We start from the raw sequence: 25,078 nt of genomic DNA on the forward strand, positions 1-25,078 counted from the left end.
CTAGGACAGAGTATGTAGTCAAAGAATCCTATGGTGGATCTGAGTTGGGTTTCAGCTACTGTACCTGGTCCTCAAGAATTATAAAGTGAAAAGAAAGTCACAAAAAGCGTATGACAAAACAACTTAAAATAAATAAAATGAAGCAGTCTCCAGACCTTTCGAATCTACACACGGGTATGAAGTCAACCAAAGTATTCATGCCAATCTGGATGGGAGCACTAGGGAGACGGAGAACTTGGTATGAAATCATGTACTTGAGCTGGTTCTTATTTTTAAAAAGTCCCAGATAATGGAGTTCAGGTAACCCACAGGCCATACACCGAAAACAAGAGGATTTCATCCAAAGGGCTCTGTGGCCCTCGTCTTTAAACAGAGGCTGAAAACACAGACTCTTGTGCAAAAGGACACTGTCTCTTCTGTTTCCCTCTTACAAGCCACCAACAACCACCACTTCCTGTGGACCAGTGGCTGGGGGGCTGCACACACCACACACTGGCTGAAAGTCACTGCTTATGGGAGTTCCCAGGTCCATGAGAGAAGTGTCAAGGAGTCGCTGTGGTCATGAATACTGCAGAATGAACATGTGCCTGCCGAGGGCATCACAGTGCGGGACTGTGGAGGCTGGTCTGAAGAAAAGGATGTGGGCTATTTCCAGAGTACAGAAGGTTCCTCGGACTGAGGTTGCGGGAGAAGGAACTGAGTCAGAGAGAACAAGTTCTTTTCCAATTAAAGTATATTCATGATGGTATTGTACAACCAAGTGAGCACCATAAAGTGGATGGGAAGGCAGGAAGTGCGGTCCTGGGTGGCTGGATTGCACGTGAGCCAGGACAGTGCGTTGTACTGCTCCAAAACAAACCTGCTGAACAGAAGACATAGATGAGGGCAGGGGCCGGGGCAAAGGCTAGGCAACTCTCAAATTCTCACAGGGTCCAGATTCTGGGGCACAAAGGCTTCAAGCTGCTCTCCCACTTGCCCCAGGCACATTCACATGGTCCTTGACTCAACGGCCCCCTCTCCTGCCAGACCTGCGTTGTTTCTTAAGATAGCGACTGTCCACAAAAGTGGCCACTAAGCAATGAGAGGAGCTAAGCTTGAAGTGAGATTGGCTGTAAGTATAAAATACACAGTTCAATGACTCAGGAGTCTAAAAAGCATGCAGTATCTTATATCAATTACAGACAGAAATAAAACTTGGGATTTACTGAGTCAAATAGAATATATAATGATATAAAGTTATTATTATTTTAATTAATGTTATTAAAATTAATGCCACTAAAAATTATAATTATACAAATATGCTACAGAGTGTGCAAGAGAATACACACTTCTGAGATGCAGTTTCTAACTGTGGAACGTATGTTTCGGTGAATTTTATTTATGCAATCTAAGTCAGAGAACATGAATGTTTTTTCAACACCGAGCACTTTCTGTTTCAGACACGATCTTCTAACTATCCCCACCCCCTGGAAACTGACCTCTTTCTTTGTTACCATGAAATGCCTCCTGTGAACAGGAAGCACAGCAAGTGTAATTGTCCACAACTATCTACGTGGACAAAGTGCATTATACTGCATGCCACAACACACACGAGAAGGGCGGCATCTTTTCTAAGACATCACAAATTAAAACACCTTAGAGAAACAAGAGGAAAGGAGTATCATTTCAAAATGGACAGCTATGTTGCCTGGGCTGGAATCTACCTTAAAACATCAGATGTGGTCTTGGAGTCCAGAGGGTGTGGAACCCGTTGAGAATTCCTGGCAGGGAGAAGTTCGTCCATCTGTGCTACAGAGATGTGGTGATGTAATGAAGCCTGGAGAAAGAACAGACACCGTCACCTTCAGGCCCAGACATCACAGCGCAGAAGAGGGAGGCCCGCTGCTGCCTAAGCAGATGTGCTTGAGTCCTTAGAAGTGAGGGTTTCTGTATGTCTGTGAAATCTAAGCTGCTCGGTAGCCCTCAACGTGGTCACAAGTCTATATGCTAGAGGTGAAAACAAAGCAAACGCTGGGGCTGTTTTTCTTGTTTTCTTTAATGGAAACAGTCAAGCATCCATGAAAACAGTGTAACAAGGTCCCAAGTGCCCACATCACCAAGCCATAACAATTGCCACTATTTGTCACTTTCTGAGTTTGAAAATTTCCCCTTGTGTTTATTTTAAAATAAAATAAAGTTTCCCTTCATCTTAAATCAAAATCCAAATGTTATATCACTTTGCCTGAGAATAAGCGAGTAGGCATTTCTAACTGATAAGAACTTTTAAAAACAGTAATATCCTACACAGGAAAAATCAACAAGGATCCCTTAATATCATTAACTGATACTCAACCCATGCATAATTTTCTCTGATTATCTCAAAAATGTTTTTTTCTCTTTTTAATAATGAACAATCTGGTCTATACATTGCAAATGATTAAGTAAAGGGTCTCAATCTATAAAAGGCCCCACAGTCTAGATGTGGCTGGTTTTTATCTTGGTGGTACTTTTTAACATATTTTTCTACTTTCCAGGTTTTGCATAAAACAATAGTTGGATCCAGAGGGCTCAGTCATTTCTGGGACTGGCAGGCAAGAGTACTTCATAGCCAGGGTTGTGCCCTTAAATCAGATCACATCAAAGGCACCTGATGTTGGTTGTCCCCTGGGAGTACATGTCACAGGGTTCAGGTGGTCCCAGTACACTATAGCCATTATAAAGTTTTGCATCAATCTGTCACCTACTGGATTTAGGATGGTTTACTTTCTTAAATAACTAAAAAAAAATAACAGTTAAATGTAGTATATAAATACTTGATTCTCTTATTTACAATTTTCAAATTAATAAGTTGATACTCTAATAGCTGCAAAAGGTGACTACCGTATATTTTTGTTGTTGTTTTTCACCACATTTATGAACTAAAGGATTTATTTCAATCTACAGCTAGTGTTATTCTTTTTAATGATCTAAATGTCCTATCCTTGTCCTGATTATACTGCAAGTTTGTTACTGGGGCCTTTGAGATGACCTTAAAGACTTGCAGAGATGACGTGATGTACCAGGTACATGCCAAGTACTTCTTATTTCAGACCTGCAATCAATCACTTCTTCAGGGAACCCTGGTTCTTCTCAACTACAGATGATCACTGGAACTACAATCCTGGTAGCAGAGGTGCTCACTGCTGCCAAGCTGTCACTGCTCATAAGCCTTTTCAGTAGACAGACTAAACATGCGCATACTTCTTTAGAGAGAAAAATAAAATAAATAAATCTAGGTTCACACTACTAATTCTAATTCAAAATAAAAACTACATAAGATTTTTATTTTTTTTATGTTACTTCTTGGTTGTATTGTTAAAGTCATCAGGAAAAGAAAACTGTGGATTATGTTTTTAATTTAACCTCCCATTGTTTCTTTGTAAGACTGTAAGCAGATGTGTGCAAGTGTACTGTGGTAATCTACATCCAGGGGTGATCATACAGAAACAGTCCCAATTTTGTTATGCATAACTAGTCCTCCACTGTATGGGTGCATGACAGCTGGTTCAGTCAGTCCCTTACTGATGAAAAGTCAGGGTTTTTTCTAGCCTTTTACACACGTTTTAATTTCTGCTGAAATATCTTCAGGAAGGATTTGTAGAGGTATAACTATTGCACCACCAGGGACATGTGAAGGGAGTAGTCACACCAAGGCCTTCTCCCCAAGGTCCAGAAAGAGCACACTGTCAACATCTGTGTTTTCTTGCCAACTTGTGGGCAAGAAGTTGGTTTCATTTGTTCTTTCATACAGTCTGCAAGTGGGAGATCTTTTGTTTTTGATCCAAAACGTGAGGGTATCGCGTTCCCTCTGCCCGCAGAGAGAGACACGACAAACGTCTGAAGCTTTGGAAGTATATTGCGTACAGTCTTCCTTTCTTTCCTTCTTATCTATCCCTCTCTCTCGCTCTCTTTCCCTCTCCTGCACTTCACTCTTCTCCCGCTCGGCTCTCGCCTGCTCCGGCCGCTTCGTTTCTCCCGCTCGGCTCACGCCCGCTTGCACACCTCTACTCCCAGCTTCTACTCCTACTCTCAGTTTCTTCTCTCTTTTCTTTCTCTTGCTCTCTTTCCCTCCACTTAACTCTCACCTGCGCCAGTCGTTCTGCTTCTCCGCTTCTACCCCTACTCTCAGCCTCTTCTCTCAGCTTCTGCTCTCAGCTTCTGCCCTCAGCTTCTGCCCTCAGCTTCTGCCCTCAGCTTCTGCTCTCAGCCTCTGCTCCTACTCCCAGCTTCTTCTTCTCTCAGCTTCTTCTTACTCCCAGCTTCTTCCGCTATTCCTCCACCCATCAAGCTTATATACACTTCAACCAATCAGGGGAGAGCACACGAGGTAAACGCGCAGACAGCTGCAGGCATAGAATAGGTACACGAGGGGGGCATGCTCTAATCACATCGTTAACTAGCCAATCATTGGAATTCGCTGGTTGTTTACTGTATAGCTGGCCGCTTTTGACTCAGCGTCAGGCGCCATCTTGACCGTGCCCAAGGCTGGGGGTCCTGGAAACCCCGACATATCCCCCTTCTTTATTATTAAACTAAGGCTCGGGACCGTGTCTGTCTTAGGTTGAGTGGTCAGCATATGTCCTTACCCGTCATCAGAGCCTGCAGAGCATGCTGCAGCTCCTGTCTTAGGTTGGTACACAGCCACCTCCTTCATTACCCGTCTTTGACTACCGGTCCAGCATCAAGAGCCATACTAATGGGGGGCTGTCGGCCTTTAGGGCGGTCATGGCCTGATGAAAGATAATTTGATCTCTCTATTGGCTAGCTCGTAGATGCATGCCAAAACAAATGAAGAGAAGGAGGCCAAGGCAGAGGAGTACCACCATAGCTCCTAAGCCTGCCCGCTGTTTGATAAATCTATAAACAGAAGAAAAACCATGTAGCCATATTAAATACAGAAACAATATACATTCCGGTAGAGTTACAATACGGGCAACACAAACAGCTCTCAGGGAATAAACGCATCCCAGTCCCAAAAGTTCTTTCAAGGTATCCACTTGTTCTTATAGTGAGTCCACTCTCTGATAGAGTCTCTATGGTCTGTAAGGCTGCAGCTGTATTTTCGGCCAAATGATCGTTGTTATGGTTGTGTCAATGCTGCTACTGCAAGGACTGTGATGGCAATGATCACGGCTGTTGCAATGTCAAGGCCTCTTCTGTTTCTTGATAATAGCACTGGCAATTCTATATCTGCAACAGAAACTAGGACTGGTAGGAAGATAGGAATGTGCATCAAAATTGCACGGGTGGCAAAAGAACCATTCCAGCATTGTGAGAGATAGCACATGGTTATTGAACAGTTAAGAGGTGTAACAGATTTTACTATAGTTATCTCTTGTCTTTTGTTAGGGCATTATCTCCTTGCTGCCGATTTTGTGCATCTATTGAAGCGTATTGGCCTTCTCATCTCAACATTTCTATCGGGAAAACTTGCCACTATGTTTCTGCAAGCAGTTTCAACAGCTATTTCTTGCCACTGAGCTCTCCAATTAGACATTGTAACACTGCTCTGCATAGCTGTCTCCAATAGTCTTAACTGCCTCTTTAAAGTTTTTCTAATGGTTGATGGTATCTCCATTTGCTCCTCAAATACGGGCAGGTTCTACAGATTTTGAAGCTCTTTTTATTAGGCTTAGGTTTCTCCTACCTTTTCCCCTTGTTCTTAAGTTTTCACTACCACTTGGTTATTCCTTTTGGGGGTTCTTTATGTTAGACTTAATTCCCCTTTTTCCCTTGTTCTTAGATTTTTTGAGCAATTATTTTCTAGGTCACCACCACTCAATTTTTCCTCACTTTATTCTCTTTAAGCGTTCTTTTCTGTTACTATTAGATCCTGTTCATGAAGATCCCCCTTATGGCACACTGAGCAGTTTTTCTTACTTTAGCTGTTTTTTCCTTTAATGGCGTCCCATGGTTTTTTAATAGCTCCCTGAGGGGTTGCTGCATTCAGACCCCATTGTTACTAATTTGAATAGCTTTAGTTATGGCAGTTACAATAACAAACAGTGGCCTAGCTGCCAGGAGCAACGAGATTACTGAAAGGAAAACTATCAAGTGTGCATTAGAATTTTTATAGCGGTTTTTCATGTACTACCTATACCCTAATTGGACCGCTTAAAGCGTGTTTCTACTTTCACTTTAATTGAACCGCGTTCCACGCGTCAGGACCGCTGATGGCGTATCCCGATACCTTTTAACTGGACCGCATTCCGCGTGTCCCCAGGACCGCTGATGGCGTATCCCGATACCTTTTAACTTTTTTATAACCGGTTTAACTTGTTAAAATTTTTTAAGATATCTTATTTTTCATCTTCCCGGGTTTCGGCACCAGTTATCGCGTTCCCTCTGCCCGCAGAGAGAGACACGACAAACGTCTGAAGCTTTGGAAGTATATTGCGTACAGTCTTCCTTTCTTTCCTTCTTATCTATCCCTCTCTCTCGCTCTCTTTCCCTCTCCTGCACTTCACTCTTCTCCCGCTCGGCTCTCGCCTGCTCCGGCCGCTTCGTTTCTCCCGCTCGGCTCACGCCCGCTTGCACACCTCTACTCCCAGCTTCTACTCCTACTCTCAGTTTCTTCTCTCTTTTCTTTCTCTTGCTCTCTTTCCCTCCACTTAACTCTCACCTGCGCCAGTCGTTCCGCTTCTCCGCTTCTACCCCTACTCTCAGCCTCTTCTCTCAGCTTCTGCTCTCAGCTTCTGCCCTCAGCTTCTGCCCTCAGCTTCTGCTCTCAGCCTCTGCTCCTACTCCCAACTTCTTCTTCTCTCAGCTTCTTCTTACTCCCAGCTTCTTCCGCTATTCCTCCACCCATCAAGTTTATATACACTTCAACCAATCAGGGGAGAGCACACGAGGTAAACGCGCAGACAGCTGCAGGCATAGAATAGGTACACGAGGGGGGCATGCTCTAATCACATCGTTAACTAGCCAATCATTGGAATTCGCTGGTTGTTTACTGTATAGCTGGCCGCTTTTGGCTCAGCATCAGGCGCCATCTTGACCGTGCCCAAGGCTGGGGGTCCTGGAAACCCCGACATGAGGGTTTTTTGTTTTGCTTTTTAAAAGCAAACTCTGGCCCTTCTCTAATGAAGAATGTTGACAGTTCATGGCAGGAGGAAGAGACAACTAGTTACTAACACCTTCACTCAGAGAAATGCAATACCGACCTGGAGAAAGACCATCAAGCTGAACTACATGTCCTTCCTACCTTTATCCTTCAGGTCCCACAAAACATCCTACTTGGGTTAAACTCAATTCATTTCTTTGTGATTATGATAAAAATATCCTCAGAGTAAAAGTGACATCAAATAAACAGAAGAGAAAAAGACTCAGACAAAAAAGAAGAGAAAAAGACTAAGACAGAAATCTCTAATCAAAACATCTAAGCATGGATCCCTCATTCCTCACAAACTTCAATATGACGCCAAACCCACCTTTAGGAAGAGAGGGCACTGGTTCTGAGCCTGGGGACATGATGACCAAAACCACTGGGGGAGATTCTCAGCTTTGACAGTTGACACAAAATACCCAAGGGCCAAGGGCTGCTGCTTGAGCTCCTCAGGTGCCTCTTGAGAGAGAAGACGCTCACCCTGGCTCTGAAAAACAAGGTTCTGAAAGCACAGTCAGCATTTGCCATGAATTTCGTCCACTGGCTCCACACACTCTGTTGACGAACTCCTGTCTGGCAGTATCTCACACAGAATCCCCTGGTGACGGAGACAGGTAAACAGGGAAAGCACTGACTCTGTGGCACAGCATTCAACTGACAAGAACTACAGTTCAGCATAAGGTCCCAGCAAACTAATGTCACCAGTCAAGGAAGTCCAGATTTATTCACCCTGACTTTTTCCCTACAGAATGCAAAATCTACTCCATGGCATTACTATACAACAAACTGAAGTGGGAAGACTGGGGTCTCCAAGGGCTGAGCACTTCACCACATCCACGTGCTCCTTCACCAGAAACCATCTGACTGTGTGCCTCCATGAACCTGCAACAGGATGGTGGCAACAAACCAGAGTCTGCATGGCAGAGAGAACGCTGGCTTCCCACCCCGAGAGAAATCTGGTGGGAAAGCTGTTTTAATCTGCAATCGCCTTATAAAGAGACTCTGTAAGAGGCTTACTATGCCTTTCTGCAACTGATGTCTTCATCTTTAATTCTTTTAGCTAGCTTTAAGAACTGAAACTGTGCCTTTAATGCAAGCAACAGTGGGGAGTACATTTTTTCTGAGGTAGGAAAAGACCCTTAATCATCAAACAATATCAATTCTGAGGGGGTTAAAAAATAAAAACTTACTGCCAACTTGAGCACACTCTTTCATGTCCTAATGTCTTAATTGGTTATCAAAGAGTACTTAATGGTGTAGAAAAAGGGAAAGCTAAAAGCCTCCATGAGGTCAGTTGGCTGCTGTTGTTCAGAACTGAAAAAGGCCACCTGACTAGCGTCAGACAGCATGCTGTTTAAACTGTGACATTCATTAAAGACTTTAGGGCTTGAGGCTCCAACAAAAGAAGAAAATACAACACACCTCTGTTTCTTACAAAACAAATATTACACTTTAAGGATCAATTCTCTGTTAATGGATAAACTGAATGACAATGGGTATGGGAAGCAGAGGCTATTATTTCCACCACACAATGAGGTAACTAAGACTAAGAGAGGTGGAGCAGGCTTGTCCAAGGCCATAGGGCTGGTCTTGGAGAGGTGTAGTGCAGAGTTGTCTCCCCCAAACTCAGGGTCCACGTTCTGAGCTGCCAGGTCCCCTATATATACAATTTTCAGAAATCCTCATTTTAAATCATCCAGTATAAATTTTGTGTTTAGGGTTCTTATTACAGAATCTTCAGTAAACAAATAAATTGTCATTAACTGGCAAATAACTACAAAGAAAATAAAGACATTTAAAAATCGCTTCCTTCCAGGAGGGTAAGGGCACAGGAAGCAACACAAGAGCATTCTGCAGTGCCCTTGCCTGGTTTCACCTGCTCTGCGACTGAACTAAGCTTTAAATCCTCACTCTGACTGTCCCTTCAACGATTCAGTGCTGGCAATGAAAGTTCCACCTGACAGAAACCTAATTCCTTTAAGTCCATTTCTGTGTCTATAAAAATGAGCATGAGTTGGGCTGCTTATACCTGTTCAGTCTAAGAAACTAAGATGGCTATTTTTCTGTGACTCAATCCCTTAATCTCATGGCATTTTAAATAATAAGCACAGTACAGTGATGAGGCATGAATCATCTAGATGTTAAACACAGTTAACACCAGCTATGGCAGAACCTTTTAACTCTGCACCTTTTAGCTGTTGAACATAACTGTCAATCTGCCTCCAAGATGCATGGGACATTTACAGATGAAACTAGTTGTAAGGTTGGTTTTGTCCTTGAGACTCTGGCATTAACCTGGACATTTCTGTAAAATCAGCCTCCTGATGGCCCCTGCCTCTCCTGCAGGTTGACTATAGACAAGAGCAAGACAATCAGGCTTCTGGCAGAATAAGCAACCATCGACAATGTGTTCCTCAGTGAACATTTACTGTGGGTGTTAAATAACCAGGCCTGCTGAACTGCCCTCTTAAAAGTCACTATTTTTGAGGGAAAAGTAAAAATATTTTTTTAAAATACAGGGAAGTGTAGCAGGCAAACAAAACTAATTTTTGCTAAGAAAACAATTGCATAAAATCCCTGCTGTGGGTTGGGGCTGTAGCTCAGTGGTAGAGTGCTTGCCTGGCCTGGTTTCATCTCCATCACCACAAGAGCAAAGCAAAAACATACAAACCCACAAAAACAATAGAATTATTCTTTTGATAAAATTATGCATCATAAACAACACATTTCTTTCAAATTCCTGCTTTCTATGCAAAATAGAACTAGACAGTTGTTTTTCCACTCTTACTTATCTGGTCCAAGAGACCTAGACCATCAGGAAGAAAGGTACACATAGTAAAAGGATGATCATATGTCATGAGCATCATTCTCCCGAGGTCTGTGCTTGTTTAAACACCCTCCTTCCAATCACCCTTACCCGACTGTACTGGAAGTGAGAGCCCACACCAATTCCAGAAGGAGAGCCTGGAGAGGGAACTGGGGAGGAGTTGGGAGAGGAATGGAGGTTCCCAGTCAATAATATGCCAATGTCATTGTCCATATCATCTGGGAATGGAAGGTCAACAAACATATCATCTAGAGGAGAAGGAAAAATATAAAAATTAAAAAGATGCCATATCCCCAACTTAAACAACATAGGTTTTATGAACCTACGATTAATAGTCACATGTTGTTAACAGATTACAAAGATGTAATGAGTGCATGCCTGATGTTACAAATGGTTGTTTCATTTTGTTCCCTCCAATGATCTCCTAATATGAAATTATTAACAGAATAGAGAAAAAAAGAACTTGTGAAACCCCACACTCTGTGTAGCCTCCAAAGACACATGAAAAGATGTTACTATCTTTTATAACAGTTAAAGAAGTAATTTAATAATTAAAGTTGATACCACTAAGAACAGGGAGATTCCCATCTATGCATCCAATTAGCAGCTAAAATACTGAAGGCTGAATGCATGCATGTTAACAGGTGTGAGCTCGCTCTGAAACAGGAGGAGGCCTACTCCAAAAGCAGATCAAAGCACAATGTTTTCATTAAGAAATTCTCTCCCACATTGTAAAAGTAAGATGCACTCAGAGTAGAAAATTTAGAAAGTATAAAAAGGGAAAAAACTTTACCCATAACCCAATCACCATGAACATTTTCGTTTTGATCCTTCCCTTTTCTCATTTTACCATTTTATTGTGATCATGTTACACATAATTTGGTATACTTCCTTCCTCCCCATTTAATATGAGTAATGCTGCTACCTATTTTAAAAAAAACAACTCTTCAAAAATAATACAAATTAATGTTTAATACTGAGCATTTCACAGTTTAAAAATAGATTTTAACAAATGCTATATTCAAACCAAAAGCAATCCATTAAGACTAATCAAGGGGTCACTAAAGCAAACTAGATTCCCAAGGATGAGAGAAAGGAGGCGCTACCTTCATATTGGCTTGTACTTCAATGTATAAAAGCAGATCAACAATATTTATTGAAGGAAAGGCACCATGTGCAAGATATTATCAGGCAATTATTTTTGCCTTTAATGAAAAACAGAGGAAAGTTGATCATCCAAGTGAGGAAAGTCTCTATTTGTTCTTAATAGTGGGGACAAATTAAAGTTTTAAAATCAGAACGCTCCTCAGCCCTTTGTCCTCTGAGTATTCGACGTGTTCTTCACTGCACCACGGAACGGCTGGTGGCACGATGGGCCCGTATTCTCGTCTGTGCCCTGCTGGTAAAAGGGGACTCTGACTGCTACCCAGGGGCCTCCACTCACCATTGTTAGGACTGAATCCATCTTCATTGGGGTAGTTTGCTGGGGCCACCTGGATGGTTCACGAGGTTGGGAACACCAAGATGTGTGTACAAGAAGCATCCTGAGGGGTGTTCAGCTGGGAAGACTGCATGTTCAGAGCAGTACTTCGACCAAAAACAGAGCCCATTGTGACAGCATCTTTAAAGAAAGAAGAACTACGTCAGTTCCCCTTGAGCAACAATGAACCCCTGGAATGAGGTCTGCAGTGGGCCTGAAGGCGAGTGGTTCTACTTTTATGCGAATGTCATGGAGGATGCACATTGAGAGTTGGGTCCAATTGTTAAAATATCTTCTAAGAATTTAACACAGAGTACACAGGTATGATGACCACCTCATTTAACACTGGAAATTTTAAGATAAAACTGGATTGAGTCTATCTAATATTTTTTAAATTAGTCATACAAGAAGTATTTCTAATACTAAATCCCATTTTCCTTCTCCTATATATATTTGTCTCCTAAATGATGACAATCCCAGAAAAATGTTACCATTCAAATAACAGATATCTTAAGCGACCCTTACTGAAGGCTTGCTTCCCACAGGCCAACTCTTGTATTATACCCCCATCCACACCATCTCAATCATCATAGTTACCTCAGTGTGGCCACCATCAGCCCCATTTCATAGACAAGAACAGAAGCACAATGAAGTTATGTCACTGCCCAAGTGTTGCAGGCAACAGAGGTAACTGGGGTCAGGCAACAGTCATTAATCATGGCTCTAAGAGCTCTCACTCATATCTAGAACTTCATCTCTTTCCCGAATTGTAGTCAACAAAGATAATAAAATCACAAACCACTCCCCTTGGAAGAGATTAAATGGTTTCCATTACTGAGTTTAAGGTGCAATATTCTCTTACACAGATATAATAATAGTGAGATATCCTACCCTTGCTTGTGAATTTAAGTTTGAAAGGACTGAACTGATGTAATACCTAATTAATGACACTGACCAGAGGAGATTTACCTGGCATCACTACAAAGGACCCCTGGGGCTCCATGGCAACCAGGCAGGCACTAAGGATAGAAGGAGAGTCTGCAGCAGAGATCCCACACATCCGGCACACATCCTTGAGCTGTTTGCTGATTGTCTGTAGTGAACATTCTCCAAGGAGGATACTCCAATCTGAAGTCAAATATCACAGTTAATACAGTCTTCACACATACACACTGATGTGAGTCTGAGCTTTTTGGCAGTTTTATTTGGTAAATGAATTTCCATGATTTGACCCTAACAGGAGCATGGCTTTCCACATTCCCTTCCATTTTCGGTTCCTCTCCTTCCTACAAATAAAATGTGACTTGACTTCTATTACACTTATTTAACACAGAAACAAAGGTCTACTATACTGGAGGCTGAAGTCATGTCTGAAATGACCTTTGAGTCCCACACAGACCCTGGTAGATTTAGACACTTAAAATGCCTTCCAATGATGAGGTTAGTGTTGTTCTAGCCTTTCTCCTCCTTCCCAAGGACTGATTTTCTCCCTGCTCATCAGCACATTCCTTTGGGATGACAGCAGAGCTGGGGGAGCCTCAGCTGTTTACTATCATGGGTTAGTTATTACTTCCCCAAAGGCAAGCAGCAGCAGCAGCGGAAATAAAGTGAACCTTTCTTAAAACACCCAAAAGAGCTCAAAAGCAACTGGTGAGAGTGAGGCTCTCCAATGGTGCACAGTGGTAGCTGAGGCTGAAAGCTGAAAGCACGACTTGTGACATTTGTGCACTGCTTCTGAACAAAAGCATGTGTTCGCTCACAACTCTCCTGCAGGTATGTTACTCTGGGAAATGAAAGTCACCTGGTCCTCACTTTTGACCTCCACAACACCCATGAGCTATGCACAATTTTGCATAGCGAGCTGCAGTCACGTCACAGCCCACTGATCAAATGTCACTTCACTACAAACTTTTTTCCCCCCAGACAAGCTGTTTCTTCCCCTCAAGAGCAGTTGAATAGAAAAACGTTTTCATATTCCTAAGGAAACTCAATCTGAAGTGGGTGAAATAAAGTGTCCAGGAACATGAAGAATGCATGTTTTAAAACTGCCCCAAATCACACAGATGTGAGCTTTGTGTAAAGGCACTGAGTACTTCATCACAAGCCCTGTGGAGATAAAGAACAGAAACTGATAAAGCTGACCAGGAAGTCCAAAGACTCTGATCTGACAGGGCCACAGAAATGTGATGTGGCACCGACCGCAGAGCCACAAAGGAAGGAGAGGCAAGTGGGTAAACAGATCTGTACACAGGGTTCATCCGTGTTCCTGTTACTGGGAGTAACAGAAGACTAGCTCCTCGAACCACTTACACCCCACTCCTCTAAGAAGAAGGAAGAGTGTGCCCCTTTGACAATCACGCCAGGCAAGGAGATGGCCTTAATCACATTCCAAAACACCAAGTGACTAGAGAGACTACTAGACTACATTCTTATCCCCACTTCTTCTTTTCTATTATATGCTAACTTCCCCAAGGATTAAAAATAGCTCAAAGCCTTTAAGAAATAAGATTGACTAAAAAGGTAGAATTGGGAAGAAGATAGGAAATCTGACAGAAATGAAATGACAAATCCCTGAATGTATTAACCTCCAGGTTACTGATACTAGATTCATTATGACATTCCTTAAAAAATGAAAAAAGTATTTTATATTGGTCTGTAGTATCACATATTACTAAAAGAACTTTATGTGCAATAGATGCTTAAGAAAACTCTTAAGTACATATTATGCAATATTTGTATACACTTATACAAACCCTGAAAATTAACTTCAAATGCAATGTTCATTGAAGGCAATGATTTACACTTAGGTAATTAAGTGTAATTAAGTGTAATTAGATTGCCTACAATGTAAGTTCTCTGTGTATCAGTGCTATTTTATTTCAGGGATTCCACAAATACCTGATACCAATTATCAGTAAAGAAACATCTTATATGCTTAATGCAGGGGTCAGCATACTATGGTCTGCAGGCCAAATCTTACCCTATTTTTGTAAATAAAGTTTTATTAACACAGTCACCCCCAATTAGTGTGGGTACTGTCTATGGTTGCTTTGATGTTACAACACCAGACTTGAGTAGCTGCAACAGTGACCATCTAGCCTATGACTCTCAACAAAGAAACTTTGGTTTTGCTGAGTCTAATGTACTTGGCATGCAGGAAACCACTAAGCTAAGTTGTGATGTAAGCTTTGGTGCAGTCTTTAGAAAAAAATTTGTATCAATATGCATATATGGAACTTCTTATAAATGTGCCATTAATTAATCAGGTTTTATAATATCTACCCAGGCCTATTCATATTACTCCTGTAAAGACTATATAAGTAGCTACGCAAACGAGGACAGTGTGTGAGCTCGGCTTGTGCCAGGCAAGGCAGCTGATATGGGCTCGGTATGCAGTAGGCAAAGTTACTTTTAGTACTTCTTGGCTGTTATGTTTATAATAAGGAATATAAGCAGTGGAAGATATATTTGGGGGCTACACTTAAAAAGAAAAATCTGTTTTCTACCTTCCAGACTGAAAAATATCAGGTGTTGGCACTGTGAATAAAGACCTGCTCCTACTTGCTACTCCACGTCTTCCTGAAGCAGGATTTTCTTGCTATTATGCCACCAAAACAAACTAGAGAAATAACAAAAATCATCTTCAACCACCAAATAGATAAACTGAAGGCGGTTCTTATATATGATTTCAACAATCATCTGTAATCTCCGATGTAAGATCTTTGGTCTTTAAAACTGACTTGGGGCGAAAGAAGAATGGAGGAACTTTAGATTACGTAGAAGGAAATGAGAGGGAGGAGGGGGTGGGGGTGTGAAAGATGGTGGACTGAGACAAACATCATTACCCTGTGTACATGTATGATTACACAAATGGTATAAATCAACATCATGCACAACCATAGAAACGAAAAGTTGTACCCCATTTGTGTACGATGAATCAAAATGCAGTCTGTAGAAATGAAAAAAAAATTTTAAAAACTGACTTGTTCATCTCACTTCCTCTATTAATCAATGTGAGAAATTTAAATTTACTGAGCATCACTTTTATATTAATAAGTCACCTTTTCTTTTTTATATTTAAGATTTTATTTGGAGAAATAATTTTGCTGCTAAAGAAAAGTTTCAAACCTGAAACAATCAGAAAATATAATGTGAACCAATCAGAAAATATAATGTTTCAGTCTTACTAACTTTAAAATGCTTCCCTCTTGCCTAGTCACTAGCATCTGCACAGCCCCTTCCTATTTTGTACACACACGGCTTCAGGAATTTCTCACCCTTAAGCTCCCCATGGCCAAGACGCCCCAGTCGCCCAATCACAACTCTCCAGGGCAGAGATGTCATCTGCACGATGCCCACGCACCATTCCCAGAGCTTCTGCAGTCCAATCTTCTGTGCAGACACTTTACTCTTCCGTGACTTAACAAAGCAAGACATGGAGAAGGGTTCCCTGTACAGATCAATGTTACCACTGAATACGACACACATAATAACATTCCAAAGAACACATCCATGCTGTTCCCATTGCATTTAGACAGGAAAACGAGAACGATTAACATCTGCACAAGGACACAGCACTCGTTTACACACAACACAGACATCAAGGCCTCTCACCTGTTTGGTAAAGCAATATTCACAACGCAGGTCTCTAATAACTCCCCATGGAGGTCAGTGCAGGAAGCCAAGAGCCAGAGCTGGTCATGAGACAGACAATAGCCCACAAAGAGCACATTGTATTTCTGGCTGGCCTCACCAAAGTTCTCTCCCAGCTCTGTCTGCTTTGATTTGTCTTTGATTGGGGCCAATATAAAGGGAGGGGAGTAAAGCTGAACTGGGCTGGGCCGCTGAAATCAAGATCAAAACCATTTTCAACACAAAGTCATCCAACGTAATGTTCACAACAAAACCCAGAACACCGAGGAAAACCAACAGGGATAAATGGCAATGGCCACAGGTTGCTCCCCACTCCTGCTCCAGTACTAAATATGTAAATAGTTGTTCACACAGATAACAAAAAGATTGTTTAAATGATATGAGGTAGGAAACCCAACCAACCTAATATCTTTTTAGTAAAAGAAATCACTATTTTGGAAAGTAAATTGGCCTAATTTCATTAGGCATTAGGAAAGTAGAAACTGAAACCACAGTGAGATAACCCTACCAACATCAGCCAGAATGTTTAGAATAAAAGGCAGAATGTTTCAAATAAAATACTGTGTTTGGTGAGAATGTAGAACTTTCACACACTGCCCCTCTGTGACCCAACAAAGGCATATGTCTATCTCCAAAGAACAGGTGTAATAATATTTGTAATAGTATTAATCACAATAGCTCTAAGTTGAAAATAACCTAGATACCCATCAACAGTAAAATAGATAATACATTGCGTTAGAGTCACATAATCAGAATATTAAAAAGCAAAGATAATGAAAAAACTACAACATCAAGCAAAAGAAATGGATAAATTTCAACACTGACTGCAGAAAGCCAGACACAAAGAATATGAACCATATGAATCAATTTATAGAAGGTCAAAAACAGTCAAAGCTATGTTGTTAGAAGTAAGAATAGTGACATCAGTGATACAAAGGAACACTAAGGAGCTGCTTTTGCTGGTTGTGTTTGTTTCTTGTGCTTCTTATGTGACATTTTTCACTGGAAATTCACCAAGCAGCAGTATTTTTCAGTACATATATTTTAATAATAGGTACATGTATGAAAAGGGAATTTTAGAAATCAAAGCTTTAGTTTTTACCCAAGACAAAATATTTTAGAAAAACAGACAAAATGTAGTTGTCACCTTTTTTTTTACAGTTACCATATACATCTCAATATTTAATAAATTGCAACAGGGATAAGAAAATGTTTATAAAAGAACCAGATAGTAAAGATTATATTTCAGGGGTCTCTGTCATATATTCTTCTCTTTTTAAAAATGAAAAAATAATTTTTACCTGGTTTGCCATACAAGCATAGGGAGTAGGCCAGATCTGACCCACAGCCATAGTCACTGACCCCTGAACTATCATACCAGCATAAGGCAAAGTAGTAACAGAATAACATGATTTTAAAGATAAAAGAAACTTTAGAAATAATCTAATCCAATGTTTTTATTTTAGGGTCCAAAACTCAGCCCATGAGACACTCAATAATTTGCTCAAAGTTGTAAAGCCAATCTACCACTAATCCATTCACTTTCTATATGACCCAGAATTCCACTCTGACATCCTTATCCAAAAAACTGAAAACACTTCCACACAAAATCTTTGCACACAAGTTTGTGTCAGCACTATTCACAATAGTCAAAAAGTGGAAACAACCCGAATGTCGATCAGCTAATGAAGTAAATACAATATGGAATATCCATCCCACTGAATATTAATAACCATGAAATGATACATGCTCTGACATGGAGAGCATAAAATTTATGCTAAATGAAATATGCAGACATTAAAAAAACAGGTATTACATGATTTCATTTACAGTGAAATGTCCACAACAGACAACTCCAGTGAGAAAAGAGGCAACTCAGTGTCTGCCAGGAGCTGAGGGGAGGGGAAAAGAGAGGTGACCATGGAGGGTAGGGTTCCTTCAGGACTGATGAAAATGTTCTAAATCAGAAGTGATGGTTTATGCAACTTAGTGATCATATTAAAATCACTGAATTATACAATTTAAAAAGGTGAATTTTACAAAATGAATTATATCTCCATAGAGCTGTTATTAAAACAAAAAACAAAACAAAAAAAGTTCCAAGTGAGGTTGTTTGAAAGTTTTACATAAAACAAAGGGTTAAATGTCAAATATTTTAGCCACAACAGCTAGCCTGTGGTAAAAAAAAAAAATATATATATATATATATATATATAAATATATATAATATATAAATGGACCATCACTTAACTGCTCCCTGCCTCAGTTTCTCCATCTGTGAAATGGGACAGGAGATGGACACCTCACGGTGGGGCCCTCTGTGCACAGGGCCTAAAGGCGGCTTCCTGAGGGCCTCACTGCCCCTGGGGTTGGAGTTGCCATCGCCTGCCCCTCGGCCCCTGAGAAGCTATAAATATATATAAATATATAAAATATATAATATTATATATTATATAAATATATAAATATATATAATATATTATATTATATATTATATATAAATATATATAAAATATATATAGGTAAATATATATAGGTAAACTATGATTCTCAAACTATGTTTTAAGATACTGTATATTTTAATTGATAGTTACTGCATCTGTTTATCATGTGCATTCTAAAACACGTATACAACATGCAATGATCAGGCCACGGTAGTAACTGGCATATCCATCACCTCAAACATTTACTGTTACTTTGTTGAGAACATTCAAAATTCTTTCTACTAGTACAAAATTGTTTTTGAGATGCTAAATATTCCATAAGAAAACAAAAGTGACACTAGCAATAGGTTTCCTCAAACAGTTGTACATGAATACTAGGACACATTCTCTCACGTCACGAGTGCTTCACGTGCCGCCGCAATCAGAACCGCACGGAGCAGGGACCCGGCTCTCCCAATCACCACCACTGCCTTCTAGGCCTGGAAGGCAGCAGCTGGCACAGAGCAGAGGCAAATGCAGGGAGCTAAGGGAAGCACGATGTTCCAGGCCGTTCACTGTACACCTCAGTATTTACAAAATGTGATGCGTCTGCTTTTAATAAAATAAAATAGACTTTTTTCTCTTTCCCCGTTGTAAGGAATGGGGGAGACGTATTACATGAAGTCTTTTTGCCACTTATTTTAAACTATGCCTCATTGTATCTCACCTGATGGTGTTCTGCCAGTATATTATAATTTTTTTAAATGTTATATAATGCCTTGGGATATATTAATAATAGGTAGCCAGCCTTTCTTTAATCTCCACTACAAAATACACAGCACTATGAGTTATTACTTGAATTGTGATCACTTCTCACCAAAGCATCAAGAAATTATTGTGTCAGAATTGCAGAACAGCCACAAGCAGGTAACGAACAGAAGGACCCTACATTTATAAAGAAAGGCAGTAATTCATAATTTCAAGAGACAAAGAAACAAAGATTAAGTTTTAAATTCTAGAAAAAACTAATAGATGAATTGCTCACAAAAATGAAAAATTCAAACTTCAAGACTAAACTAAACTGAAAATGCCAAAAACAGCAACTGTATTTAACAAGAGAGTAAATGTAGGTCATCAGCTAAACAGCTTTCTCTCTTGGGACTATGCTGACCTGAACCAAGTTACAACACAATATTAGCAACCTGAATCATTTCTCACTTCCAAGCTTTTAGCATTCCAGGCAGTCTTCAAGAAACAATTTATATTACCAACTAAGATCTGCCATAGGGGAGTTTTTAAAAAGGTCTATTAAAGTGAAGAAGTGTTTGCTGGCTTTTATTAATGGGTTATCTTTCATGCTATGAGGTTGTGGGAATTGATTTTTAAAGGCTCTGATAAAGCTAAACACTGCCTTAGACACCTATCTTCAAGATAAAGTAATTAGAAAAACAAGGGGAGCACAAAACTTTGGTTTAAGACGTTTTGACTCGGTATGGTGGTGGATACCTGTAATACTAGCTACTCAGGAGGCTGAGGCAGAAAGACTCTATGTTTGAGGCAGGCCTGGGCAACTTAGCAAAATCCTGCCTCGAAATAAATAACAAAAAGGGCTGGGGGTGTAGCTCAGTGGTAGAGCACACCTGAATTCAATCTCCAGTACCAGGGTGGGGGGAGACATATTTGGCTTTAGCATTTTAAAATTCCCTTAAAGGTACATTAGCTATGGGAAGTAGACCCAAGAAAAAGGGAGGGAAAAGCATTCGTTTCTACCCAACAGCACGTGATGAGGAATGATAAGTAGCATCAGGGGACAGCATGCGTCAGAAAGTGAGGTGCTCTCACATGGTAAACACACAGATCACTGCTGCCTCAGACATAAGTCAGATCTAAAGAGAGCAGAGAATCTGCAATACAAGACAGGTTAGTGAGAACAATAAGAAATGAAATAAATTTAGGAAATCTGAACATTTGTAGCTAAAAGTAGTAAGTATATTATTGCCTTAGATCCTAAATAAAACAAAAAAGGGCTTGTCTCTTTCCTCAAAAATAATTTTAAAGTTCACAGAAGTATTTATTTTGATTTAACAATTAAAAAGAATCCTATCAACTCTCATATAAAGGTAGAAGACCAAGAAGTCACCAACCAATCTGTATGTCGGGTAAGACATACTCTTGGTTTGCATTTTTAGTATCAAAGTATTCTTTCTGCAAGTCCCGCCAATACTTACTTCAGGGTTCTTGAGGGTCATCTCAATGCTGGCTGCAGGCCCAAATTCTGTGAGTGATTTAATGTGGATCTGTGTAGGCAGAGGTCACCTGCACTGGCAGTACACTGAAAATGCCATGGACTTCAAGTATTGAATGTAGAAAACTTGCTCATCCTTCACTGTCTGCAGCATGTACTGGCAAGGCACAATCTAAAACACAAATAGACCAACCCCAGGAGACCGAATATGCTTACAAGGAAACTGAAAAGTGAAATGGCATGAATTTATTCCTTGATGTAGGAGAGGGACCTGGGCTTTAAAATACATAAATGTCAACCATAATACAATTAAATCCTAATTCCTTCCAGTGGCATAACGTCCTACATAAGAGGCAGGATTTTTTACAACATAATGTTACATAAGCAGCAATATTATGTTGCTCATGATTTGCTTTCACTTAGAAATTACCCTATTCCTACTTTTGGTATTTGATTTGCTATTGCCATGGTTCCAAAATTTTTAAACTTGCATTTTAATACTTTTCTCACAGATAGCATGGACAGCATCTTTGGAGTTATTGCCTAATCATGTGGGACACAGACTTTGAAACAATCAATTATCAACATTCTATTTTGATTACACTACATTTCAATTTTTTAATTCTTTTAGGATAACTTTCATTAAAGTGACAATAAAATAAAACCCCAAAAGGAAAAAGAAAAAATTTAAAAACAAAACCAAAACCAACACTGGGTATGGTAGCATGCACCTATAATCCCTGCACCTTGGTAGGCTGAGGCAGAAGGATCCCAACTTTGAGGGCAGCCTCAGCAACTTAGGCCATAAGTAACTTAGCAAGACCATTTAAAAATAAAAAATAAAAAGGGTGGAGATGTGGCTCAGTGGTAGACCACCATTGGGTTCAAACCTCTGTACCACCACCAACAACAACAACAAAAAAATCAAAAACACACTCAAAACACCCAAGGCCTCTTTTTTCATCCATATAAAATATTTTTTACAAAATTATTTCACTATAAAAAGCAAAGATGTAGTGAAAATAAACATGATCGTTCACTGCTCAAAGGAAGGTTAAGTTTTTGAGAAAGGAATTTGGCAATATTTGTCATCATCCAGAGCTAAGAATCTAACTTAAAGGGAAAAAAAAAGATTAGACACCAACATGTTTACTATGGCTTTGTTTATAAATAAAAAAGCAGAGACAAAGGTCTAACTATATAGGAAGAGTTACACATGGAAAATAGGTAGTTAAAAACAGCAGAGGCTGGGGTGGGCTCCATGGTAAAGCGCTTGCCTAGCGTGCTCAAGGCCCTGGCTTCCATACCCAGCACTGCAAAAAGAAAAGGTTACTGGTATAAATTTTAGGGAACATGGAAACATATTCCTGAATAACATCTAGAAAAAGGTTAAAAATAGTATTAAAAGCAGGATCTCAACCTTGTAAAGATGTAGGGAAAAAGGTAGAAAGACATAAAAATACTAATGATGGTTGCCCTTAAAAGATAAAATTATGAATATTTTTCCTTTCATACTTTCATCTACTATCAATTTTTTAAAAATTATGAATTTACTTTCATAAAAACAACAAATGTAAAGAATAAACTTGTAGACAATAACCTGGAGAATGAAAGAATTTCTCATATGCTCGGGTAAATTATCCAGCATTTCTGTATAGCAGCGCATCAAGCTCAAGGGCCAGAAGTTTCCAGATGTGGAGTCTTCCTCCAAAGTGTAGGTGAAGGGGTCCACCATGTAAATGACAACAGCTGGAGGGTAGGCTTGGCTGTCTGCAGAGTCAGGCTCCGTGGGAATTCCTATTCTCTCCCTCTCTGTAACACTGGAGAGAGTCACTTGTGAGGTACACAAAACAAGTAATTCCAGAGCACACTGACTCTGTGGATGGTGATGGCAGGTTAAATGTGAGACTATGAATGCATCGTATACAAGAAGGCAAATCAAGCCAGTCAGCACTGAGGACAGATGGAAATGGCAATATTGATCAAGCATCACTAATCCAAAACTGTAACATGATGCTTAAAAAGTTCTGGATCTTGGAGTGCTCTGGATTTCAGATTTTCAGATTAGGGATATTCAACTAGCAAAGTCTATGCAAATATTTCCAAATTCAAAAATCTCCCCAAAGCTGAAACATTTCCAATCCTAAGTATTTTGGAAGAAGCATACTAAACCTGTATGTTCTTCTAAAATGGGAGGTCTCTTTTTCAACACCCTTTTCTTTTCTGTGGTAATACTCTAGAAAGTGGTTTTATAACAAGTTAATAGTGAATTAGTAAGTTTCATGTTTGTCAGCTGTAATAAATTAAAAGTGTCAAATTCCTTAATGTAGCTATAGATTGACAGTTGTCACTTTTTATGGAAAAAAGAAAAACAGAACATTCTACTGGATTTGGAGACTCATTGAGGTGGGGAAAAAGAAGGGGTCCAAGCCGAGGCCCTGTCTCTGAATCAGTGAGTAACCCACCTTTCTTGTCCATCCTGTGCAGGCTGGGCGGAGTTCTGCCCAAGCTCAGGGTCTCCACCACAGCCCAGGTTCCCTTGTATTCTATCGGTGGCACTGCCCCCAACATTGGGGTTCTGCCCTCCAACACTACCGCTGAGTCCTGAGGAAGAGGTAGTGCTCATCTGGTTAATACCCAGAGCAGGAGCAGATGACGAGACCGGTGGCACGGAGGAGCCAGATGTGGAACTACTTGTCGCGGGATTTGCAGAACTACCATTGGAGGTGGGATTGAATGCACTGCCAGCTGCAGGAGCCGCTGATCCTGAATTTGAAGCTAAAGGCCCAGCATTCCCAGACGGAGCTTGTCCCTGTGTTGCTGCTGGTGCGGTCTGGTATTTAGGTGAGATCAACAGGCTGCTGTCCAGCTGCAGAGTGGTTAAATAAGGTGCTGAAAGAGAACATGCGAAGAGCTGACTTCAGTGATGTCCAGCAGGGTCAAACTTAATCAGATGTTTAAAATGTTCACTATTTTATTAAAAGAATGCTTTCACGATGCAATACTCTGATTCTGACGCCCTAAATACGGTCTCTACAGTTGAAGATATGCTTATGTGTTTTGAAAACATAGAAATGCTCATGAAGCAGCTTATAAATTCTATAGAAACAGCTTATTTGAAAAGAAATATAAATTAATCACTCATAATATTCTGCTTTCAGACAGACTTCACATACCTTCGCTAAAAAACAAGAAGCCATATATTCCATAGCCATCACAGTATACTATGCTCTTATGTACATATGGCTTTATGAACTTTAGAGGTTCTCTTGAGAATATGGGTTAAATGTAAGCAGTAAATACCAAATCATGCTGCTAAGTTTTCAAAATGTGGTATAAATAGATATTCCTTCTTTCAAATAACAGCTTTAAAGAATATGTGTCCACAAAAAAATTAGGATTTAACTACCTAGAACACAAAAATTAGACTAAACTAGGTACAGTAATGAAATGCTAACATTCTCAAGACAAAAGAAATGTAACATAGCATCTGTCAGGCGAGGAGACGGATCTACTGCTTCACATCTCCAACCCTGCTTGGCCACACAGATCCTTACCCACCTAGGTGATGGCGGCAGACTTGCACGTAAAGTCTGAGTCTGGAATGATTGTCGTTCTCCTCACTGCTCCAAGGCTGGTTGAACCATTCGCTCACAAGCTCATCCGTCAGCTTCTGTGCCACGGTCTTTCCCACATGCATGATGCCATCACGTAGCACTTTGCAGATGGGCTTGTGCTGCCCAAGCCTACACATCTGATGACACAATCGAGATCATGATTTTCAAGAGGAGCCAGTCCTTCACACAGTACCTGCCCTCCGCACCTACACTCAACAAGGAAGATTACCATAAACATACAAGCTTTTCCCTTTTTCTTTATGTTATCACATGCCATTAAACCAACAGTATAAGCTGGTCCTTTTAATCCACTCTGAAATTGCTCTCTGTCCCTCCAAAATCTGAACTAGGCCCTCAGAAGAAAACTATACATTTGATCACCCAAACCAACTTCCCCTGTGCAGAGGAGATTGCTGAGCACTACCTGATTGCTAGTGAGCAAGTAGAGAATTACCAGGATTTCTGACTACTAAAGCTGAGACATATGTCCACTAAAATCTCTTAAGTAATCCTTATACATAATGTTTTCTCATAAGATAACACTAAAATTTTATAGGCCATCTGTTAGATTGTTACAGACATTTGGAGATCACTAATGGCAGAGGGTAAATCAGTAAGCAGCCCAATCACTTTTCAAAAGTAAATAGTTGTTTTAGGACAATGAGAATCTGCTGGTAATCTCCAGGACACTCAGTGGACGCTCACAACAC

General features: G+C 40.3%; 1 protein-coding gene across 1 annotated transcript; it reads right to left on the bottom strand.

Moving 5' to 3' along the window:
- Positions 1–726: 726 nt before the first annotated feature.
- On the bottom strand, positions 727–24,606 carry LOC124973990 (mediator of RNA polymerase II transcription subunit 13-like). The gene is given in 13 exon segments (XM_047537580.1): positions 727–859; positions 1,704–1,816; positions 7,449–7,610; positions 10,041–10,198; positions 11,395–11,571; positions 12,400–12,558; positions 15,708–15,880; positions 16,030–16,274; positions 20,735–20,923; positions 22,352–22,571; positions 23,217–23,643; positions 24,313–24,505; positions 24,598–24,606. Coding segments are annotated over 13 exon segments (2,358 nt in total).
- Between the last annotated feature and the right edge of the window lie 472 nt (positions 24,607–25,078).

This window comes from Sciurus carolinensis, unplaced genomic scaffold, assembly GCF_902686445.1.
Source record: "Sciurus carolinensis unplaced genomic scaffold, mSciCar1.2, whole genome shotgun sequence".
Taxonomy (NCBI): Eukaryota; Metazoa; Chordata; class Mammalia; order Rodentia; family Sciuridae; genus Sciurus; species Sciurus carolinensis.